The sequence below is a fragment of the Jaculus jaculus genome, chromosome 10 (assembly GCF_020740685.1).
Source record: "Jaculus jaculus isolate mJacJac1 chromosome 10, mJacJac1.mat.Y.cur, whole genome shotgun sequence".
Classification (NCBI taxonomy): domain Eukaryota; kingdom Metazoa; phylum Chordata; class Mammalia; order Rodentia; family Dipodidae; genus Jaculus; species Jaculus jaculus.
Genome location: NC_059111.1, coordinates 12260884 through 12276109, shown reverse-complemented (window position 1 = coordinate 12276109; position 15226 = coordinate 12260884). Strand labels below are relative to the sequence as shown.

The following is a 15226-nucleotide window of genomic DNA, read 5'->3' as shown; positions in this document are numbered from 1 at the left end:
AGCCATCTCTCCAGCCAATTCCATCTTTTTTTTTTTTTTTTTTTGGTTTTTCGAGGTAGGGTCTCACTCTGGTACAGGCTGACCTGGAATTAACTATGTAGTCTCAGGGTGGTCTCGAACTCTCGGCGATCCTCCTACCTCTGCCTCCCAAGTGCTGGGATTAAAGGCGTGCGCTACCACGCCCGGCTCAATTCCATCATTTTTAACAACCTAAGAAATCATCTCAGGTTTAATTGACAATCTTATGGAAGCCTTGGCCTTTCCTGTTAAATAGATGATTTTTGTTGTGAACTGGACAGTTTAGATTGGATCATTTAAAAGCAGCCACATCAGAAGTCATATCTGCAGCTATCCTCCCAGCAACACAATATCACATTTGCAAAATTCCTGAAAGGAAAAAATATTATTATCCCCTAGTAACTCTCCACCCAGATGAGGAAAGTTGATAAATCCTGATTTGTTTTAATTGGATAAGCAAGAGTTTAGTGTACATTTAGGAATGTCTCTACTGAGCGGTTCCTTTACTAAATGTTGAAATGTATACTCAAAGGTTATATGATACATGGAAGATCTCAGATGGCTCATGGAAATGTAACCATCTGGTTAGAAATGCTCACAATGAGCTGGGCATGGTGGCACATGCCTTTAGTCACAGCACTTGGGAGGTTGAGGTAGGAGGATTGCCGAAAATTCCAGGCCATCCTGAGACTACAGAGTGATTTCCAGGTCAGCCTGGGCTAGAATGAGACCCCACCTCAAAAAACAACAACAAAAAATAGATAAATAAATTCTGGCAATGGTGGCCTAAGTGGGTGAACAAAATTTGATTTTTATTTTGTTTTGTGTTTTGAGGAAGGGTCTTGCTCTAGCCCAGGCTGACCTTGAACTCACAGCGATATCATACTGTAGTCCCAGGCTGTCCTTGAACTCACAGCGATATTTCCTACCTCTGCCTCCTGAGTACTGGGATCAAAGGTGTGTCAACCACACCAGACGTGTGTGTGTGTGTGTGTGTGTGTGTGTGTGTGTGTGTGTGTGTTGTTAAGGCAGAGTTTCCTGTATCCCAGGCTGGCCTCAAACTTACTACGTAGCTGAGGACTTCAAACTTCTACTCCTCCCATACACACTAGAATCTTAGGTTACAGGTTTCTGCTAGCAAGTCCAGCTATAGAAGGTTGTTACTTTTTTATTTTTATTCTTTTTGGTTTTTCCAGGTAGGGTCTCACTCTAGCCCAGGCTGACCTGGAATTCACTCTGTATTCTCAGGGTGGCCTCAAACTCACAGTGATCCTCCTACCTAGGCCATCACGTATTCGCAAATTTTTTTTTAACATCTTAATCAAACTCTGGTTGGCTCTTCATTTGCTCCCACACCCTGCCATACCCTCGAGCCCTCTGTCTGCCAGAGCTGCTTCCTCTAAACAGCTAAAACAATTTGACCAGCTGCATAAAACTGAGAATGGTGACAAATGAATTGGACTAATCTCCTAGCTGGGGCTGGTGCCAGGTGAGTTATTTACCTGGTGAACCCAGAGAAATTGCCAAGTGAATGGTTAGATGAGCTTTTAGAGTTTGGTTTTGTTTGAGACTGGGTCTCATTGTAGCCCAGGTTGGCATGGATCTTGCTATGTATCTAAAGATGGTCTTGAACTCCTGACTTGGAATCCACTATGTAATTTCAAGGTGGCCTTGAATTCACAGCGATCCTCCTATCTCTGCCTCCTGAGCGCTGGGATTAAAGGTGTGTGCCATCATGCCTGGCTAGGAACTTTTTTTTTGTTTTTGTTTTTAGTTTTTCAAGGTAGGGTCTCACTCTGGCCCAGGCTGACCTGGAATTCACTATGTAGTCTCAGGGTGGCCTCGAACTCATGGTGATCCCCCTACCTCCTGAGTGCTGGGATGAAAGGTGTGCGCCACTCCTGATATTTTTGTCTCTACCTCCCAAGTGCTGGAATTCCAGGCTTGTACCACACCCTTCTGGATCATTTAGTTAGGGGTTTTGGATAAGGGAATATGGGGAAAGAGAATCAAGCCAGGGTCAAAACCAGGTCACACAAGTCAGAGACCCTTCCTCAGTGTCCAAGGAGACAACTGTGGCTTCAAATTCCCTGGATCTGGCTATGAGAAGTGGCATTGGCTTGGGCCAGGCCACAAGGTTCTCTCTGTCTCAGAGAGCTGACCCCTAGTGACTTAAACACCTTAAAGTTAGAGAAAGCAGAAGAGAGTGGAGTCTTCCTTCACAGAGGCCCAGTATTTCCTCAGCTCATCCATTTTCAATTAAAAAAATTTTATTTATTTGAAAGTAAATTATGTGCAGTAGAATAACATTCTGAATCTACAAAGTTATGTTCCTGGCTCCCGCTGAACCAAAATACTGAAAAAATGGGAGTCAAGATGTAAGAAATGCACATGGCAGGTTCTAGGCTAGCCAGAGTTTCTCACTGTCAGAAAACCAAACCAAACCAAAACAAAAACCAGGCAAACTAGCAATAGTTGAAAGCTTTATCCTCTCTGAACCAGCAAGGAAAGAAACTGCCACCTTTTTATTCCAACCATGGTTACTGAGGAGCAAGACTGAGAGGAATACACCACTTCCACGCTACAGTGAGCAAACTGAACAGATAAAGGAGCACAGGATCCCCGAGGAAAGGAACTTACTGATATGGAAGCATTTAGTGGCTGCCAAGTCACTTAATAGGTTTATTTATTTGGGATCGGCTGAGGGTCAAACCTATGAATCCTAAGCACACACTCTACTACTGAATTAAATTCTCAGTCCTTCAATTACTTGTCTTCCTTAGTTTTCTTAAAACTTAAAAATATTTAACTTTTATTATTTATTCATTAGAGACAGAGGGGGAGAAAAACCAAAAAAAAAAAAAAAAAAAAAAAGAGTGAGAATGGGCACACCAGGGCCTATAGTCACTGCAAAGGAACTCCAGACACATGTGTCACCATGTGCATCTGGCTTACGTGGGACCTGGAGAATCGAACCCAGGCTCTTAGGATTCACAGGCATGTGCCTTAACCACTAAGCCATCTCTTCAGCCCCCTAAAATTTAATTTTTAAAAAATTTATTTATTGAGAGAGGCACTGCAAAAGAACTCCAGGCACATGTGCCACCTTGTGCATCTGGCTCATGTGGGTCCTGGGAAATTGAACCTAGGTCCTTTGGCTTTGCAGATAAGCACCTTAACCACTAAGCAATCTCTCCAGCCCCCCCAATTTTATTTTATTTATTTGAGAAAGAGGCGGACAGAAATAAAGAATGGGCTTGCCAGGACCTGTAGCCACTGCAAATGAACTTCAGAGGCATGCACCACCTTGTAAGTCTGGTTTACGTGGGTCCTGGAGAATGTAGCCTAGGTTCCTAAGTCTTCTCCAAACAAGCACTTTAACCGCTAAGGCATCCCTCCAGCCCTTTGATTTAATTTTTTCTACTCCCATTGAAAAATAACCAGAAGATTTTATCTAAAAAACGAGTTGGGGGCTGGAGGGATAACTCTGTGGTTAAGACATTTGCCTACAAAGCAAGGACCCAGGTTCGATTTCCCCAGGACCCACGTTAGCCAGCTGCACAAGGGGGTGCTTGCGTCTGGAGTTCCTTTGCAGTGGCTGGAGGCCCTGGCGTGCCCATTCTCATTCTCTCTCTCTCTCTCTGTCAAAAAAGTAAATAAATAAATAAAAATAAAATATATATATAAAAAAACCAACAAAAAACGAGTTGGGACAACTCCCGGCAAGCATCTCTCTGAGTCTAAAACTTTTCCCCAGCATGGAGCTTGGGGGCTTAAATAAAAATAACCAAAAAAATGTGCACGTTCACCTAGTTTGGACCCGCCGCTTGCCGTAGCGCGCGCTCATTGGCGCCCGGGTTACCGCCCCCTTTCTCGCGCCTCACGTTAGAGGCTTCACGCACGCACGCACGCACGCACGCACGCACGCCCCCTCCCTGGGCCTAGGACGCAGGCGCGCGCACGCTCCGCGGGGCCGGGGAGGCGGGCGATGGGGGAGGAGCCGCAGGGGCGGGGCGGAGGGGGGAGAAGGTGTTTAGTCGGGTGAGCGGAGGCGGCGGTGGGACGCTGGGAGCCGCCGAGGCCTGGCTAAGCCGCCCGCGGAGGGACGCTGCACTCGGAGCCAGTCAGCGGCGTCCCCCAACAGGACTCGGAGGCCGCTGAGACCCGGGTCGGTCAGCAACAGGGGCGACCCCCCCCCCCCGCCCTCCCCGGCCCTTCCACCCCTCCCTCCCCAGCCTAGGCCGCTGGCTGAGATGTCCAGCTGCGGCGCTTGTACCTGCGGCGCGGCGGCCGCCCGGTTCATCACCACCTCGATCGCGTCCGCGCAGAGAGGTAACCAAGTAGTCCCCGAGCCCCTTGGTTTCGGGATGGGGAAGTGGACCGGCCGGCCGGTGTGTGTGTGCGGGGTGGGTGGGGGGGGACACGCGCACGAGGCCTACTCGTCCAGGGTCTTGAGGGGTTCGAGGCGGCTCTGCCTGGTATCCCAACCCCGCGTTCCCGGGAGACGTCGAGGCTCTGCCAGCCGCTGGGTCACTGGCCCTGGCTCGGTTGCTCCTGCCCGCCCGCCTGCGCCCTTGCAGGCCTCTTGAGTTTGGGGCTGGAACGTGGCCACCTCTCGCCCAAACTCTGGGAGAGGGACCAAGCGCCGACCTCCCTCGCTCCTTCCACGCTTGTCATCTGGAGCCTGGCCGAGTACCCCTGGGGTCTGTCGGGGACTTCAGAGGAAACAGGCTAAGGGACTGTCACCTATTTTGGAGGGGTGGATGGGTGCCCTCCAGATTGCCCAGTCGGTCAGCGGGCTGCGCCACCCTGGTGGTGTCACTGTCATTGTGCGGCCGGCAGCGCCGGGACATAAACAGAGCCCGCTGGTACTTTGGCGTGGGGTTGGTTTGGGGGTGTTCTCAGCAGAACGGCCCGAAAGGGCGGTGGGAAACGACCATTGGAATTGTTGAAATAACTGGGACATATTAACAGTCGTTTTGTGACTTCCCCCAGCTTGACAGTCTTGCTAGTTTCCTAAGAATACCTCTTGTTTACTTTTCCTGTCTGCTGGCTCGAGTGACACCCCAGCCAAGAGATTCCGGGAAACAAACTATTAACATCTTTTCTGTTCCTCAAATCTATATCCTACGATGAGGCTAGAGATCCTGTTAGAATCAGTAACTTCCAAAACGAATTCGTTTCGTTTGTCTTACTTGTCGTGACTCTGGGTAAATAAGTGTTGTTGTTTTTTTTTCTCTCCAACTTAACTATAAAATTCGTAAGGCCTAATTAGAAAAGGTACGTTAGAAAATGTAAGTGTTTGTTTATTGTACAAGAAGATAAAGTGGGGTAATATGAGAAGCAGTATTTTGTGAAATGATAAAGTACCAGGGAAGTGAACTTAGTTTTAGGAAAAAAAAATGCCCAAACCTCATCTTTTAAGATGTTCCAATTCGGGCTGGAGAGATGGCTTAGCGGTTAAGCGCTTGCCTGTGAAGCTTAAGAACCCCGGTTCGAGGCTCGGTTCCCCAGGTCCCACGTTAGCCAGATGCACAAGGGGGCGCACGCGTCTGGAGTTCGTTTGCAGAGGCTGGAAGCCCTGGCGCGCCTATTCTCTCTCTCTCCCTCCATCTGTCTTTCTCTCTGTGTCTGTCGCTCTCAAATAAATAAATAAAAAATTTAAAAAAAAAAGATGTTCCAATTCCAGAAACTTAATTTGTAAACACTTGAAAATGACATGTTTTTGACTCATTCTTTTAATTTATTTTTGTTTTTTTTGGAGGTAGGCTCTCACTCTGGCACAGGCTGACCTGGAACTCACTATGTAGTCTCAGAATGGCCTCCAACTCTTGGTGATCCTCCTACCTCTGCGTCCCAAGTGCTGGGATTAAAGGCGTGTGTCACCACACCAGCTTGACCCGTTTATTTGACATGATATTTGTTGAGGAACTACAGTGTCAGGCTCTTTTGATGCTAAAAGTAGTGAATGTTTAAATTTGGTTGAATAGACAACAATAGCATTAAACAAGGGTGTGTTATGTATTTTGGACAGGGAAACCTTTGAGGAAGTTCTGGTCTGGTCTAGTCAAGATTCTTTGAAATTCAGCATAACCTGCAGTCCCAGCATTTTGGCGGTTGAGGCAGTCGGCCCAAAGTTTACTGGCAAGCCTATACATAGTGAGTTTTAGGTCAACTTGTGCTAGCTTGGTAGGGAGACCTTGTCTCGTAAAACAACGGTGCATGCCTTTAATCCCAGTACTCGGGAGGCAGAGGTAGGATTGCCATGAGTTGGAGGCCACTCGGAGACTACATAGTGAAATTCCAGGTCAGCTTGGGCCAGAGTGAGACCCTATTTTGAAAAACAAAAAACAAAAAGACCTTGGAAACTATGAATACTAGATGATGAGTAGTTAGGTTCAAAACAACTGTCTTAGAATTTATATAAGGCAACTCAACATAAACTAATAGCTTTTAAATAAATTAATGGCTTATTTTAATTTATCTTTTTTTGTTTTTGTTTTTTGGAGGTAGGGTCTCACTCTATCTCAGTCTGACCTGGAATTCACTGTGTAGTCTTAGGGTGGCCTCGAAATCATGGCAATCCTCTTACCTCTGCCTCTCTGGTGCCGGGATTAAAGACATGGACCACCACGCCCTGGCTTTATTTATTTACTTATTTTTTGAGGTAGGGTCTCACTCTAGCTCAGACTGACCTGGAATTCACTATGTATTCTCATGGTGGCCTTGAACTCACAACCATCCACACATCTCTGCCTCCGGAGTGCTGGGATTAAAGGCATGCATCACCAAGCCTGGCTAATTTTAATTTTAAAAGTTTTTTATTTATTTGCAAATGGGGGGGGAGAATGAATATATGAGAATGAGAATGGGTGTGCCAGGGCCTCAAGCCCCTGCAAACGAACTCCAGATGCATGTGCCACCTTGTGCATATGTCTTTATGTGGGTACTGGCGACTCAAACTCTGCAAACGCCTTAGCAGCTGAGCCATCTCTCCAACCATTAATATTTTTGACAAGTTTTCTGAAGAACAGAACCATCATTTTCTTTTTCTTTCTTTTCAAATATTTTATTAACAAATTCCAAGATTATAAAAAATATCACAGAATAAAGCCCTCTCTCCCCCCACTTTCCCCTTTGAAACTCTACTCTCCATCATCTCCCTCCCCCTCTTTATCAGTGGCTCTTTTATTTTGATGTCATGATCTTTTCCTCCTATTATGATGGTCTTGTGTAGGTAGTGTCAGGCACTGTGAGGTCATGGATATCCAGGCCATTTTGTGTCTGGGGGGAGCACATTATAAGGAGTCCTACCCTACCTTTGGCTCTTACATTTTTAAAAAAAAATTATTTATTTATTTTATCAGAGAAAGAGGGAGAGAAAGAGAATGGGCGCACCAGGGCCTCCAGCCACTGCAAACGAACTCCAGACGCGTGCGCCCCCTTGTGCATCTGGCTAACGTGGGTCCTGGGGAATTGAGCCTTGAACAGGGGTCCTTAGGCTTCACAGGCAAGCACTTAACCGCTAAGCCATCCCTCTAGCCCTCTTTTACTTTTTTGAGATATGCCCTCACACTGTAGCCCAGGCTGAGCTGGAACCCATTCTGTGAGGGTCTCAAACTCATGGCGATCTTCCTACCTTAGTGAGGTAGTTTGAATGTATGTCTCTTTTCCCTATCCCCAAATGACTTAGGTGTTATTACAATTGAGTTTGCAGCTAAGGAAATGAATCCAGACCAGTAGGCTTTGAAAACAAGCACCTTTAACCACTGAGCCATCTTTCTAGCCCCTACACTAGAATTTCTCCCTCTTCTTTAATCTTATAAAAGTTAAGCCATTGTGTATATTACATATACCTAAATTATTCTGCATATTGAATTCTCCATATTAAGTATACATTTTTTTTTTAAATTTTTATTTGCATTTTCCATGATTATAAAAAAAATCCCATGGTAATTCCCTCCCTCCCCACCCCCCTGGCTCTTACATTCTTTATGCCATCTCTTCTGCAATAGACCCTGAGCCTTGGAAGGTGTGATAGAGATATTGCAGTCCTGAGCACTTCGGTCACTTCTTTCTAGCACCATGATGATGCCTTCTGAGTCATCCCAAGGTCACTGCCTTCTGAAAAGAGAAGATTCTCTACTAAAAGTGAGAGTAGCATTAATATATGGGTATGAACATTAAGAGAAGTGCTTATTGGGCAGTTTGATAAGCATAGTATATACATTTAGCCAGACAGCAGCAGATGTCATAGCCCTAAGGCTCATGACTAACCCTGTTTTAAGTTTTCAGTATTAGGGATGTATTCCCTCCCATGGAGCAGGCCTCCAGTCCAGTTAGAGGACAGTTGGTTTCCACCATGACAGGCATGCCACTATTGCACTTGTTTAGAGCCATCATTTTCATTGACAACATAAACAAAATATGAGACAGTGTGTAAAATAGAAATTAATAGTCTTATGTGAAACAACAAACGGTTTTCACTTTCAGAAATGTTCTAAGCCCTAGTTATACAATTTTTTCTCTTAATTGCTTAAGAAAGAGTCTCTATAAAGCTCCGGATGCCCTGTTAACTCTGCCCCAGCTTTATAAGTACTGCGTTTATAAGCATGTGTCACCTTGCCTGGCTTGTTTGCTCTAGCCCAGGCTGACCTGGACTGTACTATGTAGCCTTAGGGTGGCTTTGAACTCACGCAATCCTCCTACCTCTGCCTCCTGCATGCTGAGATTAAAGGCGTACACACCATACCTGGATTCTAGGTGTATTTTTTTTTTTTTTTTTTTGGTTTTTCGAGGTAGGGTCTTACTCTGGCCCAGGCTGACCTGGAATTAACTCTGTCATCTCAGGGTGGCCTTGAACTCATAGCAATCCTCCTACCTCTGCCTCCCGAGTGCTGGGATTAAAGGCGTGCGCCACCACACCCAGCTCTAGGTGTATTTTTAAAAAGATTTTTATTTTTATTTTTTATTTGACAAAGAAGGAGGCAGAGAGAATCGGTGCACCAAGGCATCCAGCCACTGCACATGAACTTCAGACACATGCGCTCCCTTGTGCATCTGGCTAATGTCGGTCCTGGGTAATTGAACCTGGGTCCTTTGACTTTGCAGGCAAATGCCTTAACTGTTAAGCCATCCCTCCTGCCCTACTGTGTATATGTTTAAATGTATTAGACATCCTTGAAATCACTTTGCAATCTAAATAGGTTCATTCAGAAGTTCTTGATGCAGTTTAAGACTTACGAATGACAGTGGTTATTCTGAATTTGGCTATAAAAATGCAGAATTGGATATAACTAGTTTTCAGTCCTTGTCTTACGGTGTCACTTCAGAGGTAGTAATGAAGTTATGCATATTGGTATCCATAATTTTTATGCTAATTACATAATGTGTGTCTATCTTTACAATTTTTGGCTGTATTTTTCCCTTTTTCTCCTTATCTGGTAGTCAAATATAGTACAAATAAAATTAGGAAAAGTGAATAAATGATGAATTTTTTTTTTACTTTATTTTATTTTGAGAGAGAGAAAGAAGCAGATAGAGGGAGATTGGGTACACCAGGGTCTTCAGCCGTTGCAAATAAACTCCAGACGTGTGAGCTACCATATGAATCTAGCTTACATGGGTCGTGGGCAATAGGACCTGGGTCCCTTGGCTTTTCAGGCAAGCACCGTAACCCACTAAGCCATACCTTCAGCCTGATGAATTTTTTTTTTCTGGTTTTTTTTCTTTTATTTTTTTCAAATTATTATTTTTATTGAGGAAGTACCGAGCCAAGGGAAGGCGTCCATGTGGCTAGAGATCCCATGTGGAGGGCTTAGCAAAAAAGCTGTGGAAAGAAAAGAAAATTCAAGTAGCTTCTCCTATGTGGGGTGCTGGGGGGGGAGGGTCAGTATAAAGGAGCTCATGTGGAGAGTAAGGGTGAGGAGCCGGGCGTGGTGGCGCACGCCTTTAATCCCAGCACTCGGGAGGCAGAGGTAGGAGGATCACCATGAGTTCGAGGCCACCCTGAGACTACATAGTGAATTCCAGGTCAGCCTGAGCCAGAGTGAGACCCTACCTCGAAAAACCAAAAAAAAAAAAAAAAAAAAAAAAAGAGAGAGAGTAAGGGCGAGGGGCACCTCCCAGGTAGGCCTAGGCCTAGACCCAGGCCTAGCTAGCCCAGGCCCAGCTGAGGGAAAACTCACCCACAGCTGGAAGCTCCCCAGTGGTCAGAGTCTGGTTTTCTTTTCCTTCCTTCCTCCCTCCCTCCCTCCCTCCCTCCCTCCCTCCCTCCCTCCCTTTCATTTTGGTTTTTTTAAGGTAGGCTGACCTGGAATTAACTATGTAGTCTAGGGTGGCCTCGAAGTCATGGCAATCCTCCTACCTCTCCGTCCTGAGTGCTAGGAATAGAGGCTTGGGCCACCACTCCTGGCCTGGTTTTATTTTTTTGCAGAGTAAAATATTGTATTTATTTATTTGAGAGAGTGAGAGAGGCAGAAAGAGAGAATAGAATGCATGTGTGCACTAGGGCCTTTAGCCACACTGCAAGTGAACTCCAGACACATGTGCCACCTCGTGCTTCTGGCTTACTGCAGGTCATAGGGCATTGAACCCGGGTTCTTAGGCTTCCCAGGTAATCGCCTTAAGTGCTAAGCCATCTTTTCAGCCTTTAAGGGTTTTTGTTGTGCTGGTGGTGGTTGGGTTTGGTACTGAGGTTTGGAAACAGCCTGGAGCACTTGAGCATACCTGGCAGATGCTGTGCCGCTGCTCTGCCACTCCCGCCTGCAGTGAGCATGCTTGGCAGATGCTCTACCATTGGTCCGTAGCTCCAACCTTCCAGGAATTTCTCGATTTCTTTTCTCCTGGTTAGCCAAATAGTGTTTTTTTAAATTTTTTTTTTTTAAAGAAAGCCATCTTTCCAGTACTTTAAAAAAAAAAATATTTATTTAGTTATTTATTTATTAGAGAGAGAGAGAGAAAATGGGTGCACCAGGACCACCAGCCACTGCAAACAAACTCCAGCCACATGTGCCCCTTGTACATCTGGCTTACATGGGACCTGGAGAATTGAACCTGGGTCCTTAGGCTTTGCAGGCAAGCACCTCAACTGCTTAGCCATCTCTCCAGCCCCAGAATACTGTTAATGCAAATCCATTGGCTGTGCATGGTGACGTGCACCTTTAATCCCAATACTCAGGAGGCAGAGGTAGTAGGATTGCTGTGAGTTCAAGAGTAGCCTGTGACTACAGAAAAAGAAAGAAGAAAAACAAAACAGAAAACAAAAACAAACAAAAAAATGAGAATCAAATTGATCAAAGCATTTTTTGTTTTGTTTTGTTTTGTTTTGTTTTGATTTTCAAGGTTGGGTTTCCCTCTATCCCAGGTTGACCTCGAATTTACTTTGTAGTCTCAGGCTGATCTTGAACTCACGACGATCCTCCCTCCTACCTTTGCCTCCCGAGTGCTGGGATTAAAGGCACGTGCCATCATGTCCAGCTATCAAAGCATTTTTAAACAGGAATGTTACAGGAATGATGTTATCTTCTTTATTAAACATCATCCAGAATTAATGAAATAATAGCTAGTATATGAAATGAAACTTCAAGGGTGGACTGGAGAGATTGCTTAGTGGTTAAGGCGCTTGTCTGCAAAGCCAAAGAACCCAGGTTTGATTCCCTAGTACCCACAAAAGCCAGATGCACAAGGTGGCGCATGTGTCAGGAGTTCATCTGCAGTGGCTGGATGCACTGGCCATGCTCATTCTCTCTCAGCCTTTCTGTCTCTCAAATACATAAATAATAAAAATATTTTATAAAAACCTTGAAGGGCTAGGGCTGTAGTTCAGTTGGTGAAGGGTTTGCCTAGCATGTGTGAGGCCCTGGGTTTGATCCCAGCACTACATAAAGCCTAGCATGGTTACACATGCCTGTAATCCCAGCACTCAGGAGATAGGTTTAAGGTTATAAGTTTGAGGCCAGCCTGGGATACAGAGTGAGTTCTAGAGTCAGCTTGGGCTAAAGCAAAATCTTGTCTCGAAAAAGAAGAGAGAGGGAGAGAGGAGTTCAAAGCAGTCTGGACTTGGTAACCGTAGTACTATGGAAGCTGAGGCAGGAGGATCACTTTGAGTTTCAGGTCAGTCTGAGCTACAGAATAAAATGTCAAAAGCAAGAAAAAGACACCTATAAGTATAAAATATTTAAATTAATTAACACTGCCCTCCTTTTTTGTTTTGAGACAGTTTTACTGTGTAGCTGAGTCTGTCCATATGTAGCCAAAGTTGACTTCAAATTCATGATCCTTCTGCCTCAACCTTTCACAGGTGTGTACCATCCATCATGCTTGACCTCCTACATTTTGTTTTTGTTTGGCTTCCTTGTTTTTTGCTGAACTGGGAATTGAACTGAGGGCCTTACAGATGCTAGGCAATTATACGTCCACTAAGCTACTTCCCAGCCTTTTTTTTTTTTTTTTTTTTTTTTTTGAGGTAGGATGTCCCTCTAGCCTAGGCTGACCTGGAATTCACTATGTAATCTCAGGGTGGCCTCAAACTCTCAGTGGTCTACCTGCCTCTGTCTCCTGAGTACTGGGATTAAAGGCCTGATGAGACACCATGTCTGATTCCTTTTTTTAAAAATATTTTCTTTTTCTTTATTTATTTGAGAGAGAGAGAGAGAGAGAGAGAGAGAGAGAAATAGGGAGAGAGAGAGAATGGGCATGCCAGAGCCTCTAGCCACTTCAAATGAGCTCCAGATGTGTGTGCCCCCCTTGTGCATCTGGCTTATGTGGGTCCTGGGGAATTGAACCTGGGTCCTTTGGCTTTGCAGGCAAGTGACTTAATCACTAAGCCATTTCTCCAGCCCCCTTTTTTTACTTTTTATTTTAGTTCCCCATCTGGCCTTTAACTTGCTCTAGCTCAGGTACACTTTTTTTTTTCAGGCACACTTTGAACTTGGAATCTTCCTGCTTCATTTCCAGTAATTGGGATAACTATGCCAACAGGCCTAGTTTCTTCTTCCTTTTTCACTCTGCCTCTGGTTTAGGCTGACCTGGAATTCACTGTGTAGCCTCAAGCTCAAGGCGTCCTCCTTCCTCTGCCTCCTGAGTGCTGGGATTAAAGGTGTGTGTCACCATGCCTGGTTTCTTTCTTCTTTTTTTCTAAGTTTATTTAAAAACAATTTTAAAAATATTTATTTACGTGAGAGAGGGAGAGAGAATGGGCATGCCAGGGGTGCGCTAGCCATTGTAAATGAAGTCTAGATGCATGCACTACCTTACGTGTCTCGCTTACGTGGGTACTGGGGAATCAAACCTAGGCTCTTTGGCTTTGTAGGCAAGAACCTTAACCACTATGCCATCTCTCTAGACCTTAACAAATTTTTTTATTGACTTCTGTAATTATAGACAATAAACCATGTTAATCCCCCCCCCACTTTCCCCTTCACAACTTCCCTCTCCATCATAACCCCTCCCCTTCTCAATTACTCTCTCTTTTTTTTTTTCCTCTTGGTTTTTTGAGGTAGGGTCTCATTCTAGCTCAGGCTGACCTGGAATTCACTCTGTAGTCTCAGGGTGGCCTCCAACTCACCATGATTCTCTCTTTTTTTTTTTTTGGTTTTTCGAGGTAGGGTCTCACTCTGGCTCAGGCTGACCTGGAATTCACTATGTAGTCTCAGGGTGGCCTCAAACTCTCGGCGATCCTCCTACCTCTGCCTCCCGAGTGCTGGAATTAAAGGCGTGCGCTACCATGCTGTGCTAGTTTGTCTTATTTTGTTGTCCTCATCTTTTCCTCCTGTTGTGAGGGTCTTGTGTAGGTAGTGCCAGGACCTGCATGGTTATGGATATCCAGGCCATTTGTGTTTGGAAGAGTGCATTATAAGGAGTTCTACACTTCCTTTGGCTCTTACACAGTGGACCCTGAACCATGGAAGATGGAATAGAGATGTTTTAGTGCTGAACACTCTTCTGCCACTTCCTCTCAGCACTATGGTGCCTCCCCACCCCTCCCGAGGTAAGGTCTCGCTTTGGTCTAGGCTGACCTGGAATTAACTATGTAGTCTCAGAGTGGTCTCGAACTCACGGTGCTCTTCCTACCTCTGCCTCCCGAGTGCTGGGATTAAAGGTGTGTGCCACTACACCCGGCTCAATGATGCCTTTACATTTTTCTTTTAAAATTTATTTATTAGAGTGAGAGAGAGGGAGGGAGGGAGGGAGAATGGGCATGCCACTGCAAACAAACTGCAGATGCATACCCCACCATATACATCTGGCTTATGTGGGTACTGGCGGAATCAAACCTGGGTCCTTAGGCTTCACAGACAAGTATTTTAACTACTAAGCTATTTTTCTAGCAGATATGGTGCCTTTTGAGTCATCTCAAAGGTCACTGCCATCTGAAAAGAAAAGCTTCTCTAACTAAAAGTGAGAGTAGCATTAATATATGGGTATGAACATTAAGAGAAGTGCTTACCATACTGTTTGGTGAGTATAATATATGCATTTAGCCAGACACCAGCAGGCATTTCCCCCTTAGGGCTCATGACCGTCACTGTCAGAAGTTTTCAGTACCAGGCATGTATTCCTTCCCATGAAGCAGGCCTCAAGTCCAAGTAGCAAGTGGTTGGTATCCCCCATAACAGAAATGCCACTGTTGCACCTCTGTGGGCTCATGAGGCCTGACTGGCCAAACTTAAGGCTTGCAGTGTCCTCTGTTGTTGTTTATCTCCACTGATGACTTCTCTCTCTCCCATAGAGCTGCATGCACCATAGCTTTTTCCAGCTTTCTGTCAGCTGGTCTACAGGGAGGAGGTTTTGAGCTCAGCTCTAGCTTGATTTCTTAGTGACCTTTCAGACCAAGCCTGTGGAGTCTTTAGCAGTAGGGTCTTAACATCTACTCCTGGTGGGAAACCAAGGGATATAGCAATGGCCTCTATTGTTTTGGGGCATCAGGGACCTCCCAGGCCAACAAGTCACTGGAAGGATTCTCATCCCTGGCACAGATATTTTTCCAGCAATAATCTATGGCTTCTGAACACACCATGTCCAAAAAAGTATAGCTTTTTTATACCCTCTTAGAGTTTGGTTAACAGTCCCCTACTCTTCCTTTACTCATTCTTCCTCTGACCTCACTTAGGTCTTTCTACTCCTAGTAATCAGTTCATCTATGCACATTATGCAATATCATCCTCTTAAGTCCTCCTCTCTCCTCCCTCCCTTATAGCCCCTTTCT

At 45.2% G+C, this 15226-nt stretch overlaps 1 protein-coding gene across 1 annotated transcript in view; it reads left to right on the top strand.

Annotated features, from left to right (window-relative positions):
- Nucleotides 1-4069: 4069 nt before the first annotated feature.
- Clpx (caseinolytic mitochondrial matrix peptidase chaperone subunit X) overlaps nt 4070-15226 on the top strand; it is a 56507-nt gene continuing 45350 nt past the window's right edge. The window contains exon 1 of the mRNA XM_045161047.1: nt 4070-4350. Coding sequence (XP_045016982.1) covers nt 4272-4350 — 79 coding nt within the window. The 5' untranslated portion in view covers nt 4070-4271. The remainder of the gene's footprint in view (nt 4351-15226) is intronic.